Source organism: Populus euphratica, unplaced genomic scaffold (genome assembly GCF_000495115.2).
Source record: "Populus euphratica unplaced genomic scaffold, PopEup_1.0 scaffold103.1, whole genome shotgun sequence".
NCBI lineage: Eukaryota > Viridiplantae > Streptophyta > Magnoliopsida > Malpighiales > Salicaceae > Populus > Populus euphratica.
In genome coordinates, this window is record NW_011499891.1 from 619,230 (window position 1) to 634,118 (window position 14,889).

General features: G+C 33.5%; 3 protein-coding genes across 10 annotated transcripts in view; 2 read left to right on the forward strand and 1 right to left on the reverse strand.

Annotated features, from left to right (window-relative positions):
* LOC105131212 (40S ribosomal protein S15-like) overlaps positions 1-14,652 on the forward strand; it is a 21,063-nt gene extending 6,411 nt beyond the window's left edge. Inside the window, exons 2-4 of the mRNA XM_011034083.1 lie at positions 13,429-13,484; positions 13,600-13,662; positions 14,241-14,652. Coding sequence (XP_011032385.1) covers positions 13,429-13,484; positions 13,600-13,662; positions 14,241-14,292 — 171 coding nt within the window. The 3' untranslated portion in view covers positions 14,293-14,652. The remainder of the gene's footprint in view (positions 1-13,428; positions 13,485-13,599; positions 13,663-14,240) is intronic.
* Positions 324-1,828, forward strand: LOC105131211 (40S ribosomal protein S15-like). 8 transcript variants are annotated; one of them, XR_843390.1, is made up of 4 exons: positions 324-448; positions 526-565; positions 647-676; positions 767-1,794. XR_843390.1 is itself a non-coding variant. In XM_011034081.1 (3 exons), the coding sequence occupies exons 1-3, from the start codon at positions 519-521 to the stop codon at positions 1,482-1,484; spliced, it is 273 nt and encodes a 90-aa protein (XP_011032383.1). In that variant the 5' UTR covers positions 328-518; the 3' UTR covers positions 1,485-1,828. The 8 variants fall into 8 exon arrangements, 1 of the variants encoding a protein (XP_011032383.1); XR_843388.1 differs by having other exon boundaries at positions 331-448; positions 526-676; positions 767-854; positions 1,433-1,828; XR_843389.1 differs by having other exon boundaries at positions 325-565.
* On the reverse strand, positions 3,534-5,966 carry LOC105131209 (probable WRKY transcription factor 39). The gene is made up of 3 exons (XM_011034080.1): positions 4,616-5,966; positions 4,408-4,533; positions 3,534-3,993 (listed from the first exon to the last, which is right to left on the reverse strand). Exons 1-3 carry the CDS (start codon positions 5,404-5,406, stop codon positions 3,846-3,848), a joined length of 1,065 nt encoding a protein of 354 aa, XP_011032382.1. The 5' UTR covers positions 5,407-5,966; the 3' UTR covers positions 3,534-3,845.
* Positions 14,653-14,889: the final 237 nt, after the last annotated feature.

A 14,889-nucleotide genomic window follows, 5' to 3' on the forward strand; every position in this document is an offset into this window, starting at 1 on the left:
TTTAAGAAAATACTTTTATGAAAACCAAACTAAATTTTTTTTTACTAAAAAAATGATTTTTTTAAAAATAAATTACATCAAACATATTTTAGTATAATTTAAATTCAATTAAGTAAATTTTAATTTTTGTTAAACGGGTAGTGAGCAAAAGGCACAGTCACCTAAAACAAGGCGGGGCTGAAATATTTCATCGCACCAAGTCTAGCCCCACCAATTGTTTACTGGTGGTGACGTAATCAAGTTGAGAGCCAACCCGACTGAGCGAAACGCCTAGTCGCAACGGGACTAGATATACCACATCGACTGGTTAGAGAACACATGAAGTGTTTATATTGGGGAAGCTAAGATGTGAAGCTTGTCCCTTCGGGGACATCCGATAAAATTGGAACGATACAGAGAAGATTAGCATGGCCCCTGCGCAAGGATGACACGCACAAATCGAGAAATGGTCCAAATTTTTTTTCTAATCTCTGCTACTTTGCTCTCTCGCTGGCTTCCTTTCTCATCTTCTTTTTTAAATGTCAGGTGGGTGTGGAGACGGAAGTAACAGTGGCGAGAGGGTAGCCAAAGAAGAGAGCTTTCAAGAAGTTCAGTTCAGAGGCGTTGATTTAGGTGCTTTCCTTGACATGTCCACCGATGTACTTGTCAAGCTCTTTCCCGCCGGAGCGGGCTGCAGGTAATAAGATTTTGGGATTAGAAAATTCAGAAATTTTAGATGGGCTGTTAGTTCTCATGCTTTTATTCTTGTTATTTTTTATTTGTTTAGGGTTTTGGGTTTATTGCAACAACGGGTTTCAAAGAGGTGTGAAGAGGAAGCCAATGACATCGATCATGAAATTGCGTAAAGCTGTAAGGTAATTTCTTTTCTTCCATCTCTCTCTGTATTTGTTTATGACTTCATAAGATAGCAATTCACACTGTGCAATTTGGTATTGAGTAGTGTTATCATGTGTTCATTTCACATTATGGGATGTGTTTTCTTTTCTTTATCTCTTCACTCTGTCTCTTGTTTGTGTTTATCAAGTTTGCTCTGCAATTGCAATCATGGTGCTTGAAAAGTTATCGAAGAAGAAGCTCGAGTTTATAACAGAAGGGCTGGTTTATTCAATAGAAGTTAGAAACGATATGTATAGCTATTAATTGAATAGAGTTCTGATGACTGCCTCTGCGGTGTAACCATTCTGCGTGCTTGCTTCCATACCCTTCCATGCATGTATTCATGTATGTGCAGTGCAGGTCACTGAATTTTCATTTGGGACTTGTTTGTGAAAAATGCATCAAACTATGACCATTTATAAAACAGAGATTCTAAAGCTGGTTCCAAATCAAGTTGCCTTACAAGAATATTTTAAATTTCCGGTTCAACCCTCATGGTATGGTATATTTTGAGTATAGTCTGTGGTCTACTCTGTTTTTTGGTGGCTTGGAACAGAAAAGGGAGGCCCGGATGGGGAGAAGCCAGAGCCCTTGAGGACTCATCTTAGAAATATGATCATTGTGCCGGAGATGATTGGCCATTATCTTCCCGAGTTCCCAATTTCTTACAAGCCCGTTATGCATGGAAGACTGGTATTGGTGCAACACGCTCTTTCAGTTTCATTTCATTCCTCTCTAGTGAAATGGGGCACTTACTTTGGGTGGATGTGGATTTTTCTGCACCTTTTTTCTTTCTCTAGTTAGGTTTTTGATGAATTGTTCTTGTGAACTTGTTATGATTACATAAGCATATCCAGGGAAGCTATGCGATTGCATTAGAAATTATATTATTAGTGAAAGCTGTTTCAAATTACTCTTTTCAAACTCATATTTTAATCAAGTGTTTGGAAAACATGGTGATTTTAAAAGACTGGTCAGGACAATGGATAAACCCGAAATCAGAATTAGATGGATCAACCAAATCATGAGTTAACTTATCAAGTGATACAAATTTATCTGGATTAGGTTTTAAAACCGTTGGAAAAAAAAACCTTGCCGTGGCTGAACTTCGGACGACAGTCACCTTGGCTTGGATTGAGTTTAATAGCTATGGTGTGAACGTTTTGGCTGAAGGACATCAACCTAAAATTTCCTCTTATTATATCCAGCGAACCTGATTTTTCATCTTAATAAAACTTGGCTTATTGAACCTAAGAAAAGTGTAAATTGAACTAATCAAGGGCGGAAGCAAAGTTAATATCACTCGAAATCAAGTTTAAATTGGCTTTGTCCATCCCAAGAAATCGTCACTGGGAAACTCGAATTCCAATATTAAATAAAGGCAATAAAATGGTATACGGAGCACAACTGAACAATCTGTTGCTAAGGTGCCACCGGTGAGTTAGAAATGCTATCCTAAGGTTAGGGATTGATGATTACCATCCAGTCAAATCGCAGTACCATGGCCTCTTCAGTGTCTAGCAGTGTCTTTTTAACCCAATATAGGTGTAAAGGATGATGGTAGAATTGGAGAGTTGGTGGTCAGGTAAACATTTCTTGACGGCCAAAATGAGTGTGTGGTAAAGAGCCATACATTTTGTTCCCTAGGGCAAGGAAGTTCCGTTTCCATGATGATAATGGTGGTGACAGTTGCGGTGGTTGTTGTGGTTTATTTGATGATTGAAAAATATTATTTATTTATTACTGTTTGTTTCAAAAATATTTGCTGTAAAACAAACACCTCCGAGTTGCAAATAAGCTTTACGCACGGGGCCAAAATTGCCAGGGCATGGCATGATTTAAAGGAAAAGTTGCTGTCATTGCTCTAGGGCCTAGGCTATGATGGGTTGCTTTCTTTACTTTGGACTCCGTTTGAAAGCTGCCACTTTAGGACCTGCTGTGCCAAACATTCTTTCTGACAAAGATTTAGTGATGCTCCTTGTGACTTGTGTTTCTGGGCTGGTTTCCTTCAGCTGCTCGTATGAACTTAAGCGAGAAATAAAGAGCCCACTCAATTATGGTGCCCAAAGTGTGAATATGAAGATTCCACAAGTTATTTTACTTCTATTTCTCCTCCATTAGGAATTTGGCAGAGCAACAGGGATGGTATGCTGACCAGATTATAGGAGATGACATTCCCTAACTACTATGAATTCTTCTGCGTGCATCTGATAGGTTGCTCAACTTCTGTCGTGATGAATAAGCTTGAAGCAGCTCAGAGAGGTTTACACTTTGCTTGAGACCATAAGCTCCCCAAGTAGACATGAAAATGATGGCAGTCGGGGTTTGGATAAGCAGGCGACCTGTTTGAAGCTGTGCTTGATACCAGGAAATTAAGGAAAAGCTTTTAAATTGCCACACTGTTGTTAAACAGGTGAATAGGATCCCTGGTTTTCTCTTTATTTCACTGTAAAGTCAGGAGCAACTCTTCTTTTTATTTCTCTGTACATGTCAAGGGAATGCTTGTCACAGATAAAACAGCATGTATTAAGTTAATTACTTCATAAAAAGAGCCGAGAGACGCTGACATATGAAGATCACCATGCCAATAATATAAGCCAAAATTATACTCGCAAAGCATCCTGTCATGTTTTGCATAAAATTAATGGAAGAAAACCTGGCACGGAAACAAACTTAGATTTGCAAATGCAATGATCAAAATAAAACTTGGATTTTGAAGGAAGTACAGGTTTACAATTTGTGATCCCTATTCTATATAAGAGCAGTTCAAACCAGGCTAACCCTAAAGCTAAATACTTAAAAACCCTGTCAATGAATGACAATCTGTTCCATCATATCCCATCTCAGGTCTGAACAACATGTTATATACATTAGTAATTCACAAAGAAACTCCAAATGGTTCTGGTTGGATTTGAACTATTGGAAGTCGAGTTCTTGAAGTGAGATCAAATGAAGAGATCAGCTATGTTTCATGTATGCGCAGACTGCGATGAGATCAACCTAGAATGGTTATGGTCACCTTCATAGGTTACAATCAGCATTGACGGTTCTTCCAGGCATCTCTCAACGTGCTTCCTCGCTGGGCAACCTCTCAGACTGCTACATTTATAGTATCCCCTGCATTACAAATATTTTTGAATAAACCAGGTAAAACATGCTCATCTAAACTATTCAGACTTTAGCAGCAAACACTGACAATTTCTGATTGCTAACCAAGGCAAATGTAAGTGATGCAAAACATTCAAACTTTTTTAATAGCATAAACTACATGATACTTATTCTGCAATTAATCAGCTACCTAAAAGACAGCAATCTTTGGAATTTATTTATCGGCTGGTTTTTCCAGAGCACATAGTTGTGCCGGATAGCGTTGGCAAGTGAAAGTGAAAAAAATCCTCCGACTCGTCGGAAAGTAAATTGTCATCACATCAAAACAAAGGAAAACTAAGACAATCTAACATAATGATCAACCGCAGATCATAAAGCTAAACAAATAGGAGTATATTAGAGCGAAGCTTAAATCAGATATACCTAGGATGTGGAGAGCCCTTAATTGGCTTTTGTCCATACTTCCTCCATGAATACTCATCAGGAGGAATATCTGCCACCTTGTTGCTAATTGCAGGAACTTTAATGGATCTCTTCACCCTCAGTTTTCTAAAGAAAAAAGAAAGGTGATTACAATCAAAATCAACAAAAAAATCAATCATAGAATATAACATGGGGATTTTGATCTTACCTCCTCTTTGAGCAATGACATTTACCACCACTAGCACATTTCGCATTCCCATCTTCTCCTTTACCAGAACACTTCCTCCTTGTTTGTTGTGAGATGTGATCAGATGAGTGAGGCATGCCAATCAAATGGAATGAATCTCCATCAAAATTAGACACAGTACCATCCATGCTCAGAGATGAAAGGAATGATCTTGTGGACGACATGGTTGGTGTGCAAGTAGACCCATCAAACTTAAGGTTTATCCCACTATTACTCCTAGAATACACCCTATCAGCCTGATACTTCATTTGTTGCTGCTGTTGCTGAAAGTGCACCCTCTGTATCTGCTGATGTTGTTGGAGAAACTGAAAGTTTGGTGGTGGTTTTGTTTGTGCAATTTGTAGAGGAGGCCTGGTGTTTGAGTTCAATTCAAGTACTGGGTTTTCAAGAAACATTTTCTGGGCAATTTGCACAGGAAGTTTAGACTTAGCATCCATGTCACCAAGTGGGATTTCGAGAAAATTTGGAGGCACCATCTGGAGAGGTTTTGGTGCTAAAATTGTTTTGCAATTAGGACTATCTAGGAAGATGTTTTGAGGCAAAGATGATCTAAACTTCTTCAACTTCCTTACTCTTCCATGACCTAAACCAGTGCTCAAAAGAGATATAACTCTCTTGAACTTAAACACAGTCTCTCCAGCTTCCACCATTAAGTTCCTACCCTGAACTTGATCCTTTGGCTGACACAAAAGGCCAATAACTCTATTGCAGCTCTCGATAGCTGCCTTGTGTGCCTCCTCAACCTCCTCCATACTAACTCAAACTCAAAGAACCAAGATTTATCTGTCAAAACCTCTTAAACCCAAGTTCATCACTTAGTTAAAACAATCACCACAACACAAAATGGCACATACCCAAATAATGAGGTATTGCCAACAAACAAAAGCTCAATACTTGTGCACCATTAAAAAGTTGCTCAAAACACAAGCAACTTGAAGACCAAAGCATCATCGGAGGTACCCGGATTAAAATTAAAACCAGCCATTCTAATTATCGCTAATTCTGGACAGGAACCATGGCTATTCAGGAAAAAAAAAAAAAAACAGGCAACAGCTTCAAAAACAAAAACAAGAAGATCAAACCTTGTCAAATTTGATAAGTGATAGTGTCATTATAGCTTAAAGCCATGTTGATGGTGGTGTGAAAGTGAAGACACTCGAATTCTCTTTCGTTAAAATGACCCAAAAGAAAACAAAGTCTCTCTTTAACTTGAAAACAACTACTGACTGCTACATAAATAAATCAAAAGAAGGAAAAGGAAAAGAATCTAACAAAGAGAGAGGAGAACAGAACTGTTCAGCGGCAGGGCTCAACATGGAAACAGAAAAAATGAAACTCGTGTCCCCGTCAAAGATCCTAAGCGGGTTCCACTCCAAAAAAAAACATAGTCATTCATTTTTACTAGCTTTTAACTTAGTTTCCGAATTTCCAAGAGAATAACAAGTTAGTCCTTTTTCTTAAAGAAATTCCATTTTTAATTCCAACATTTGTAAGAAAAATTGCAATCCAGGCCCTCCGTTAGTCTTCTTTTTCTAATATTCTATGCTTTTTATTCAGATTTTAATTGATAAACTGATACATCATTAATGATTTGAAGGTTAAGGGATTGGTTTGTGATTTTATAAATTGAGAACACTTTTTTAACAATCGTTAAACATATAGGGACTAAGATATAATTTCGTCTCTCTTTTGTTTTCTTCTTTCAACTTTATTTTATTTCTTTAATAAGAAATTTAACGCCTTTTCTACCTTGAAATTATTGTTATTATTATTTTTTGGTTCTGCAATTCATAGGAATAACCTTTTCTTTTTGTCAAAATGTCTGCCAAAGGTGGGCCCAGAAGTCCACTGTGGACAGTGCATACATGCATCCCAAGATAGCCGTTGGAGGATAGACGTCCGAGATTGTGCCACGTGGATGTACAGGTGACACTTGTCCCAAGAATTTTGATGGATGCAGCCCTTTCGCTGTCTGTAAACCGGTGAGGTTAAGAGAAAAAGAGGTTTCGGAGTTTGTGGTGGGGCCCCTGTCAGGACAAAGTTGACCTCAACAGAGATTCTCTCTGCTCAGCTGGGCCTGAAACCATGGATGATTGGTGCAAGGAAATGAACCTCTCCATACCCTCCACGATGGATAATGGCTGGTTAATGATTAGTCTTTTTGATGCGTCATATTTTATCAAACAAAAAGGGCCTATTTTGGATAAATAAAAGAGAGATGATTATATTTCCATTTCTTGGTTTTTAATCGCAAATTCACCTAACTTTTATATATATATATATAGAATCAATTATTGTTGTAAGATCCTCAAAAGTTGACTAGATTTAGGATTGACAGGTCAATTTAAATTATATTTTGTTTTTTTATTAAAATGATGGTGTTTTAATAAAAAATTAAAAATAAAATGATGGGTTTTGAGTTGATAAATTAATAATTGTGCTCAGGATTATTTTATAATTATCATTATAATTATGTGTTTTATTTCTAGGGAGGTTTCTTTCACTCTAGGTGTGCAATATTCAAATAAACTTGAATTTTCAAATTAAAGTTGTTTTGATTAGTTAGAATATGATATTAATTTTGGAAAAAAAATATTTTTTTTTAAATTTAAAATCCAATTAGTGTTGCAGTCTATTTTAGTTTTGAAAGTCAAATAATGTTTAGATAAGTTATTATATAAGATACTAACTTTTTTAAAAAAACAAATGAGTTGATAATTCATATATATATATATATATTAAAAAATTTAGTTTTTTGAATAAAAAATCTAAAACAGTATTATAGTAAAAGATCCGTTCACCCAAAGCCGGGAGCACAACACCTCAGGAATATATCTTCAGTTCTCTCAATAATATACTTGGTATGTTGCTGGAAATTTATTATTCTTTAACTTAGAAGCTCAACTTGAATAGCTCTAAACTCAAATAAACTATGCGCCCACAATGTCTCTCTCAGTTAAATTTTCTTTTTAAAAAAAAACCTAAAGACCTTTTGGGTTTTAATTAAAAAATAGTTAAAATTCATTGGAAAACTAAAGTTGAGGAACAATGTAATGATATTTTTATCTCTTTACTAAAAACACTTAATATTAGCTATTGAAAGTATTGAGATCTTTCCATGAATAAATCTTTTTATAAAACTTAGTTTTATCACAAGACCATTTATCATTATCAAATTAACAGTGAATAAATAACTTTTTTTCTTTCTTGATTGCACAATAAAATGACCAAAACAACTATAAGAGGGATAAAAAAATAAACCTAGCATTAAGAGATATTTTTATAATTTTACAATAGTTTTTTATTACTAGAATTTTAATAGATGAATAATTTGAAATTTGATAAAAAATAAACAATAAATTAAAATGCATTATGAAACTACAAAAATCCCTTAAAAGAGAAAAAAAAATCAAAACTAATATTAAAAGTCTTTTTTATCCTTTCATAATTTATTTTTTTTACATAATTATTAAGTCTGCCCATAAGCAATTTAGTATCTGACTAAATAAGAAAAACAGACACATGTTACAGACTCATTTGCTTAAAGGAAGTGTTCATGCTCGTTTGACGACATGTGTGACACCTCTCAACATACAAAAATATCTCTCGTTATGTTATTGAAAACATTATCATGTCCTCTTGCATGTGGAGTGAAGCATGTCGATTTTGGTAATCTAGTTTGTCTTCAATGTGTCTTCTTTCTTACTTTTTCTTTAAAATTATTGCCTAACCATCTTAGTTGTTGGAATTTAAATTTTAATCCTTATTCTTTTGATTTTTAATTTTTATTCCTAGTCTTTTTATAAAAATTTTATTTATTTTTAATTTCATCATTTTGTCTTAATTTATAATACCCTTTCAAGCTTTATTTATTTTTTTATCTCATTTTTTTTTCAAACTTGGTCCCTACTCTCTTGATTTTTAATTTTATTTTGCATTTTTTTTTAATTTTATTTTTCTTTTTAATTTTTCCATTCAATTCAAAATTTGATGATATTTTAGATTTGATCCTCAATATTTTTATTTCTAATTTTTATTCTTATTTTTTTATTAAATTATATTTTTTTCTCAATTTCATCCTTGTATCCATGATCTTGATTTTTATTTTTATTTTTGTTGAATTTGGTCCTCATGCTCCCAATTTTGTTGTTCTTTTGTTAATTTGATTTTTTTAAAAAAAGTTTTTCCTTAAATTCAAAATTGAGATTATCCTTTTATTTTTGACTTTAAATGAGGCCTTTATTCTATTAATTATTTTTTTACCCTTAAATTTTTTTTTATTTCATCATTCGATATTTGATTTGTTGAGATTCGGTTTCTGTGGTTTTTTTTTTATAGTTTTTATACCTGACTCGGGAGTTGATCCTAAATAAGTACCGAGTTACGAATTAAGTGGGCTGACTTGAGTGAATCCAAGTCAATCAAATCTTTTTATTTTATAAAAAAATAATATTATTTTAAAAAATAAAATAAAATAGTCAACAAGTTTTTAGTGAATTTTTCTTAGTTAAGCGGGGCATGAGTAAACTTTTTGATTGTTTTACACTAGACTAATTCTCCTTCAATTTCTTTTGAAACCTGACCCTACTTAAGCCTTGAATTATGGGTTAACTTGTTAAGTCAAACCAAGCTTTAAAATAATAGCTTTTTAGATAGGGTACTTCTGGTTTAATCATCATTTAGAGTCACAGGTTTGAGAAAGTCATACTTATTGTCACTGTTTTTTTATTGCATTATTCATTTTGAAAAATAAATTACATTATTCCTACTTAAGCCTTGAATTATGGGTTAACCTGTTAGGTCAAACCGAGCTTTAAAATAGTAGTTTTTTAGATAGGGTACTTCTAGTTTAATCACCATTTAGAGTCACAAGTTTGAAAAAGTCACACTTATTATCACTGTTTTTTTATTGCATTATTCATTTTGAAAAATAAATTACATTATTTTCTTTAATTTTCTTTTAATTAGATTATTCATATCACATAATCTAGGTAGGAGTTTTAGTAAGGTGACTTAAGTTTTTTCTAAATAAATTTTTTATTTTTTTTTATTTTGACTTTCAAAATTCAATTTAAACTTCATCTTTTTATGTTTAGCTTTTTATTAGATTATTTTATTTGCATTATTCTACTTGTAAATTTTAACAACCTCACCTAAGTTTAGTTTATTAGTACTTTGTTTTTTATATATATATTTTTTGTATTTTATCCTTTTATATTTTAATTCTTAAGACTTGTTACTTATATTTTTATTTTTATTTTTATGATACTGGAGTCGTGATTTTTTTTTAATACACTTATAACACTAAGCTGCAACAAAAATCAACCCGACCCCACGATGAATCACGAATCACCCTGTCTAAGTACCTAGATAGGTAGTGAAGCAAAATGTTCTTCGCCTTGGAATTTATGAAAATGGTAATAAGCTTTTGGTAGAGGCTCTCTTTGGAACTATCAACAGCAACTATCAATTCAAATAAATCGATTAGCCACGAAAGTCAAAACTCGAAGAATATCATAATAGTTCATGATAATAATTGCTGAATTAATTAATTTTATCATGCTTGACCAATAGCATAAATATATTTATACACACACACACATGAATGACTTCCTCTCAAGGGAAAGTCACATTTTCAACCATGCCCATCCACAACCGCTACCAAGATCATGATAGGTTAAAGAAATAGGCAAGCAGCCAAGATCGTGAACCCTGCTTTGCTTTTTCCTTGTTAAAAGCTTGTAGCATCCATTTGGGAACTTACAGCTCTTGCAGCCAGAAGATTCAGCATGATCTTGATGGGATTAATTATAAGATGCTTGTGAGTGTGGTAGTAGGTATAATTTAAAGTATTTTTTATTTGAAAATATATTAAAATAATATTTTTAATTTTTAAAAATTATTTTTGACACCAACATAGAAAATAATACGAAAATATAAAAAAAATAATTTTAAATAGTTTTTTTTTTTAAATATAGTTTCAACCACCACGTAACCAGAAGAATTTAGCACAGTCGATGTCAGGTGTAAACACCATTGTTCTTGTTGACGCTTGTCACATTAACAGTGTTCAAGGTTTCTTTAAAAATTCGAGGATAGCAAGCAAAAGCATTAGGATTAGATTCAATCTTTGAGGATTTGGCAGCACTAGCGAGGTCCCAATCCCATATCATGACCCCATTAAGCTTCAATTCTTGATTTGTTGTCAAATGGGTTAATCATTGATCATATATTTATCCAATTGTTTGCGATTAATTTGGAAATCTATGCGGCCTTTAATGATTCCTTCCACTAAACAATGAAGAACGACCGAGTTGATGATAAGCATGCTTTACATTTTATAAACTTTCAGCAATTCCATGAACTGCGTGTTCAGCTTATAATATTATTCAAGCTTCTTATCATGCTTCTCTTTTTTTTCTCTAGAACATATTAAGATCATTAAAAAATAATTAAAAAGATGCCAGTTTGATATTTTTCGAATAAAAATCTGTTTAAAAAACAATTTAAACAGCGGGTTGAATGGGAAAAACAATATTCCCAAGTCATTTCGTCATTAAAAATTGTGAATAGTGTGTTCATCTCAAATACTAAATTAGCCATCAATTAATCTAGGGTTTGAGTTCGGTTTAAGTGACATTTGCACTAATAATTCAATTACATGACATGTTTGCCTGACGTTTGATGACTAAATGTCCACTACATTAAGCGAAGATACTATGAACTATCTTGTCTGTTTTTTGGTGCTAATCCAATTGTTCATCTTCTAGAAATATAGAATTCATCATTATAAATAAATAAATAAACATTTAATTATTAAATTTAATTCTACAAAGAACCTAATACGCAACTATGACTTTGCTGGATGCAAGCAATATTTAATACATAAAACATATTTATCAGATAAGATTAATCATATTACTACCAAAAAGTGGGTCCCCAAGATATTTAATAAGAGATTAAAGCTTGATAATTTCTTCTTAAATCTTTTTGAGAATAATTAATTAACTATGAAGTTTGATTAATTAAATGGCAGTAATTGTGTGCGACACCGTACTTCATGGTAAGCTAATCTTTGTACACTTCTTAAAGGAGATATTTCGAAGTTTAATACGTCAATGGCATGGCAGGGAAGAAAATGAAATGAAGATATATTTATATATATTCCACTGGTCACCAGTTTGAACAGGTTAGGCACCGCGGGGGCGACAAGCGTACCACACAGCAAGGAGTTAGCAGAATCAGGAAGGACACCACTAACCAACCCCACTCCTACTGGAACTCGAATCGAGGTTCGAAAGAAGGCGAGCAGCGCCTTACGCTATTGAGCTACAGGCTGCTTGGTTGGTAAGCTAATCTTTGTACAGTTAAGGAGATATTTCGAAGTTTAATACGTCAATGGCATGGCAGGGAAGAAAATGAAATGAAGATATATTTATATATATTCCACTGGTCACCAGTTCAATACTTAGAAAGATGTTTTATTTCTTACAGATTTTTTTTATAAAGTGACACATGTTGGGTTGATCTTAAATCAATTATATCTAGTTCTTGGTTAGTTCAATACTAGGGTATGAGTATAATGTGGGCTGACCAAATTTTATCTGAAGTTAAAAAAATATTAAGAGGATACAAGCATTAGAGAAAAAAATAAAAAATTAGAGATTCAGGTCATTAATTATACTAAACTTAATAAGCTTTATTAATTTAAATAATACAAATAAAAAATATAACTATAATAAAAAATTAATAACATAAAAAAGTATAAAAAAACAAAATAAACTCATCTAAGTTAGTATACTAAATTTACGACCTGATGGTGATATTAAAATAATCTTATAAAAAATTAAATTAAATTATAAATCTCAATTATAAAACATCTTAATGTTCAAAGAAACGAAAAAAAGTAATTTTAAAAAAATAATAAATAAAAGATTTATGTTAATCTATGATAACTTGCTAATCCAATAGAAGGAAAAAGAAAAATAAAGAAATACAAAAATTAATTCTTAATCAATCAAATATTGAAGGATAAAATTAAAAAATATAATTTAAAAAAATCTTTAAAAAATTAAAGTTAACTCGTGTTAACTTTCAAAACATGTGACCTTAGTTATAAGCCTGTAAACAACCCTATAGAAGGTAAAAAAAAAAAGAAGTAAAATTATAAAACAATAAAAAGCTAGAGATGAAATTGAAAAAAAAACAATAAAAAAAAGTCTATAAAGCTAAAGAAATAACAATTAAAAAATAAAAACAAAGGCACAGTCACCTAAAACAAGGCGGGGCTGAAATATTTCATCGCACCAAGTCTAGCCCCACCAATTGTTTACTGGTGGTGACGTAATCAAGTTGAGAGCCAACCCGACTGAGCGAAACGCCTAGTCGCAACGGGACTAGATATACCACATCGTCTGGTTAGAGAACACATGAAGTGTTTATATTGGTGAAGCTGAGACGTAAAACTTGTCCCTTCGGGGACATCCGATAAAATTGGAACGATACAGAGAAGATTAGCATGGCCCCTGCGCAAGGATGACACGCACAAATCGAGAAATGGTCCAAATATTTTTTCTAATCTCTGCTACTTGGCTCTCTCGCTGGCTTCCTTTCTCATCTTCTTTTTGCTACTTTGCTCTCTCGCTGGCTTCCTTTCTCATCTTCTTTTTTAAATGTCAGGTGGGTGTGGAGACGGAAGTAACAGTGGCGAGAGGGTAGCCAAAGAAGAGAGCTTTCAAGAAGTTCAGTTCAGAGGCGTTGATTTAGGTGCTTTCCTTGACATGTCCACCGATGTACTTGTCAAGCTCTTTCCCGCCGGAGCGGGCTGCAGGTAATAAGATTTTGGGATTAGAAAATTCAGAAATTTTAGATGGGCTGTTAGTTCTCATGCTTTTATTCTTGTTATTTTTTATTTGTTTAGGGTTTTGGGTTTATTGCAACAACGGGTTTCAAAGAGGTGTGAAGAGGAAGCCAATGACATCGATCATGAAATTGCGTAAAGCTGTAAGGTAATTTCTTTTCTTCCATCTCTCTCTGTATTTGTTTATGACTTCATAAGATAGCAATTCACACTGTGCAATTTGGTATTGAGTAGTGTTATCATGTGTTCATTTCACATTATGGGATGTGTTTTCTTTTCTTTATCTCTTCACTCTGTCTCTTGTTTGTGTTTATCAAGTTTGCTCTGCAATTGCAATCATGGTGCTTGAAAAGTTATCGAAGAAGAAGCTCGAGTTTATAACAGAAGGGCTGGTTTATTCAATAGAAGTTAGAAACGATATGTATAGCTATTAATTGAATAGAGTTCTGATGACTGCCTCTGCGGTGTAACCATTCTGCGTGCTTGCTTCCATACCCTTCCATGCATGTATTCATGTATGTGCAGTGCAGGTCACTGAATTTTCATTTGGGACTTGTTTGTGAAAAATGCATCAAACTATGACCATTTATAAAACAGAGATTCTAAAGCTGGTTCCAAATCAAGTTGCCTTACAAGAATATTTTAAATTTCCGGTTCAACCCTCATGGTATGGTATATTTTGAGTATAGTCTGTGGTCTACTCTGTTTTTTGGTGGCTTGGAACAGAAAAGGGAGGCCCGGATGGGGAGAAGCCAGAGCCCTTGAGGACTCATCTTAGAAATATGATCATTGTGCCGGAGATGATTGGCCATTATCTTCCCGAGTTCCCAATTTCTTACAAGCCCGTTATGCATGGAAGACTGGTATTGGTGCAACACGCTCTTTCAGTTTCATTTCATTCCTCTCTAGTGAAATGGGGCACTTACTTTGGGTGGATGTGGATTTTTCTGCACCTTTTTTCTTTCTCTAGTTAGGTTTTTGATGAATTGTTCTTGTGAACTTGTTATGATTACATAAGCATATTCAGGGAAGCTATGCGATTGCATTAGAAATTATATTATTAGTGAAAGCTGTTTCAAATTACTCTTTTCAAACTCATATTTTAATCAAGTGTTTGGAAAACATGGTGATTTTAAAAGACTGGTCAGGACAATGGATAAACCCGAAATCAGAATTAGATGGATCAACCAAATCATGAGTTAACTTATCAAGTGATACAAATTTATCTGGATTAGGTTTTAAAACCGTTGGAAAAAAAAACCTTGCCGTGGCTGAACTTCGGACGACAGTCACCTTGGCTTGGATTGAGTTTAATAGCTATGGTGTGAACGTTTTGGCTGAAGGACATCAACCTAAAATTTCCTCTTATTATATC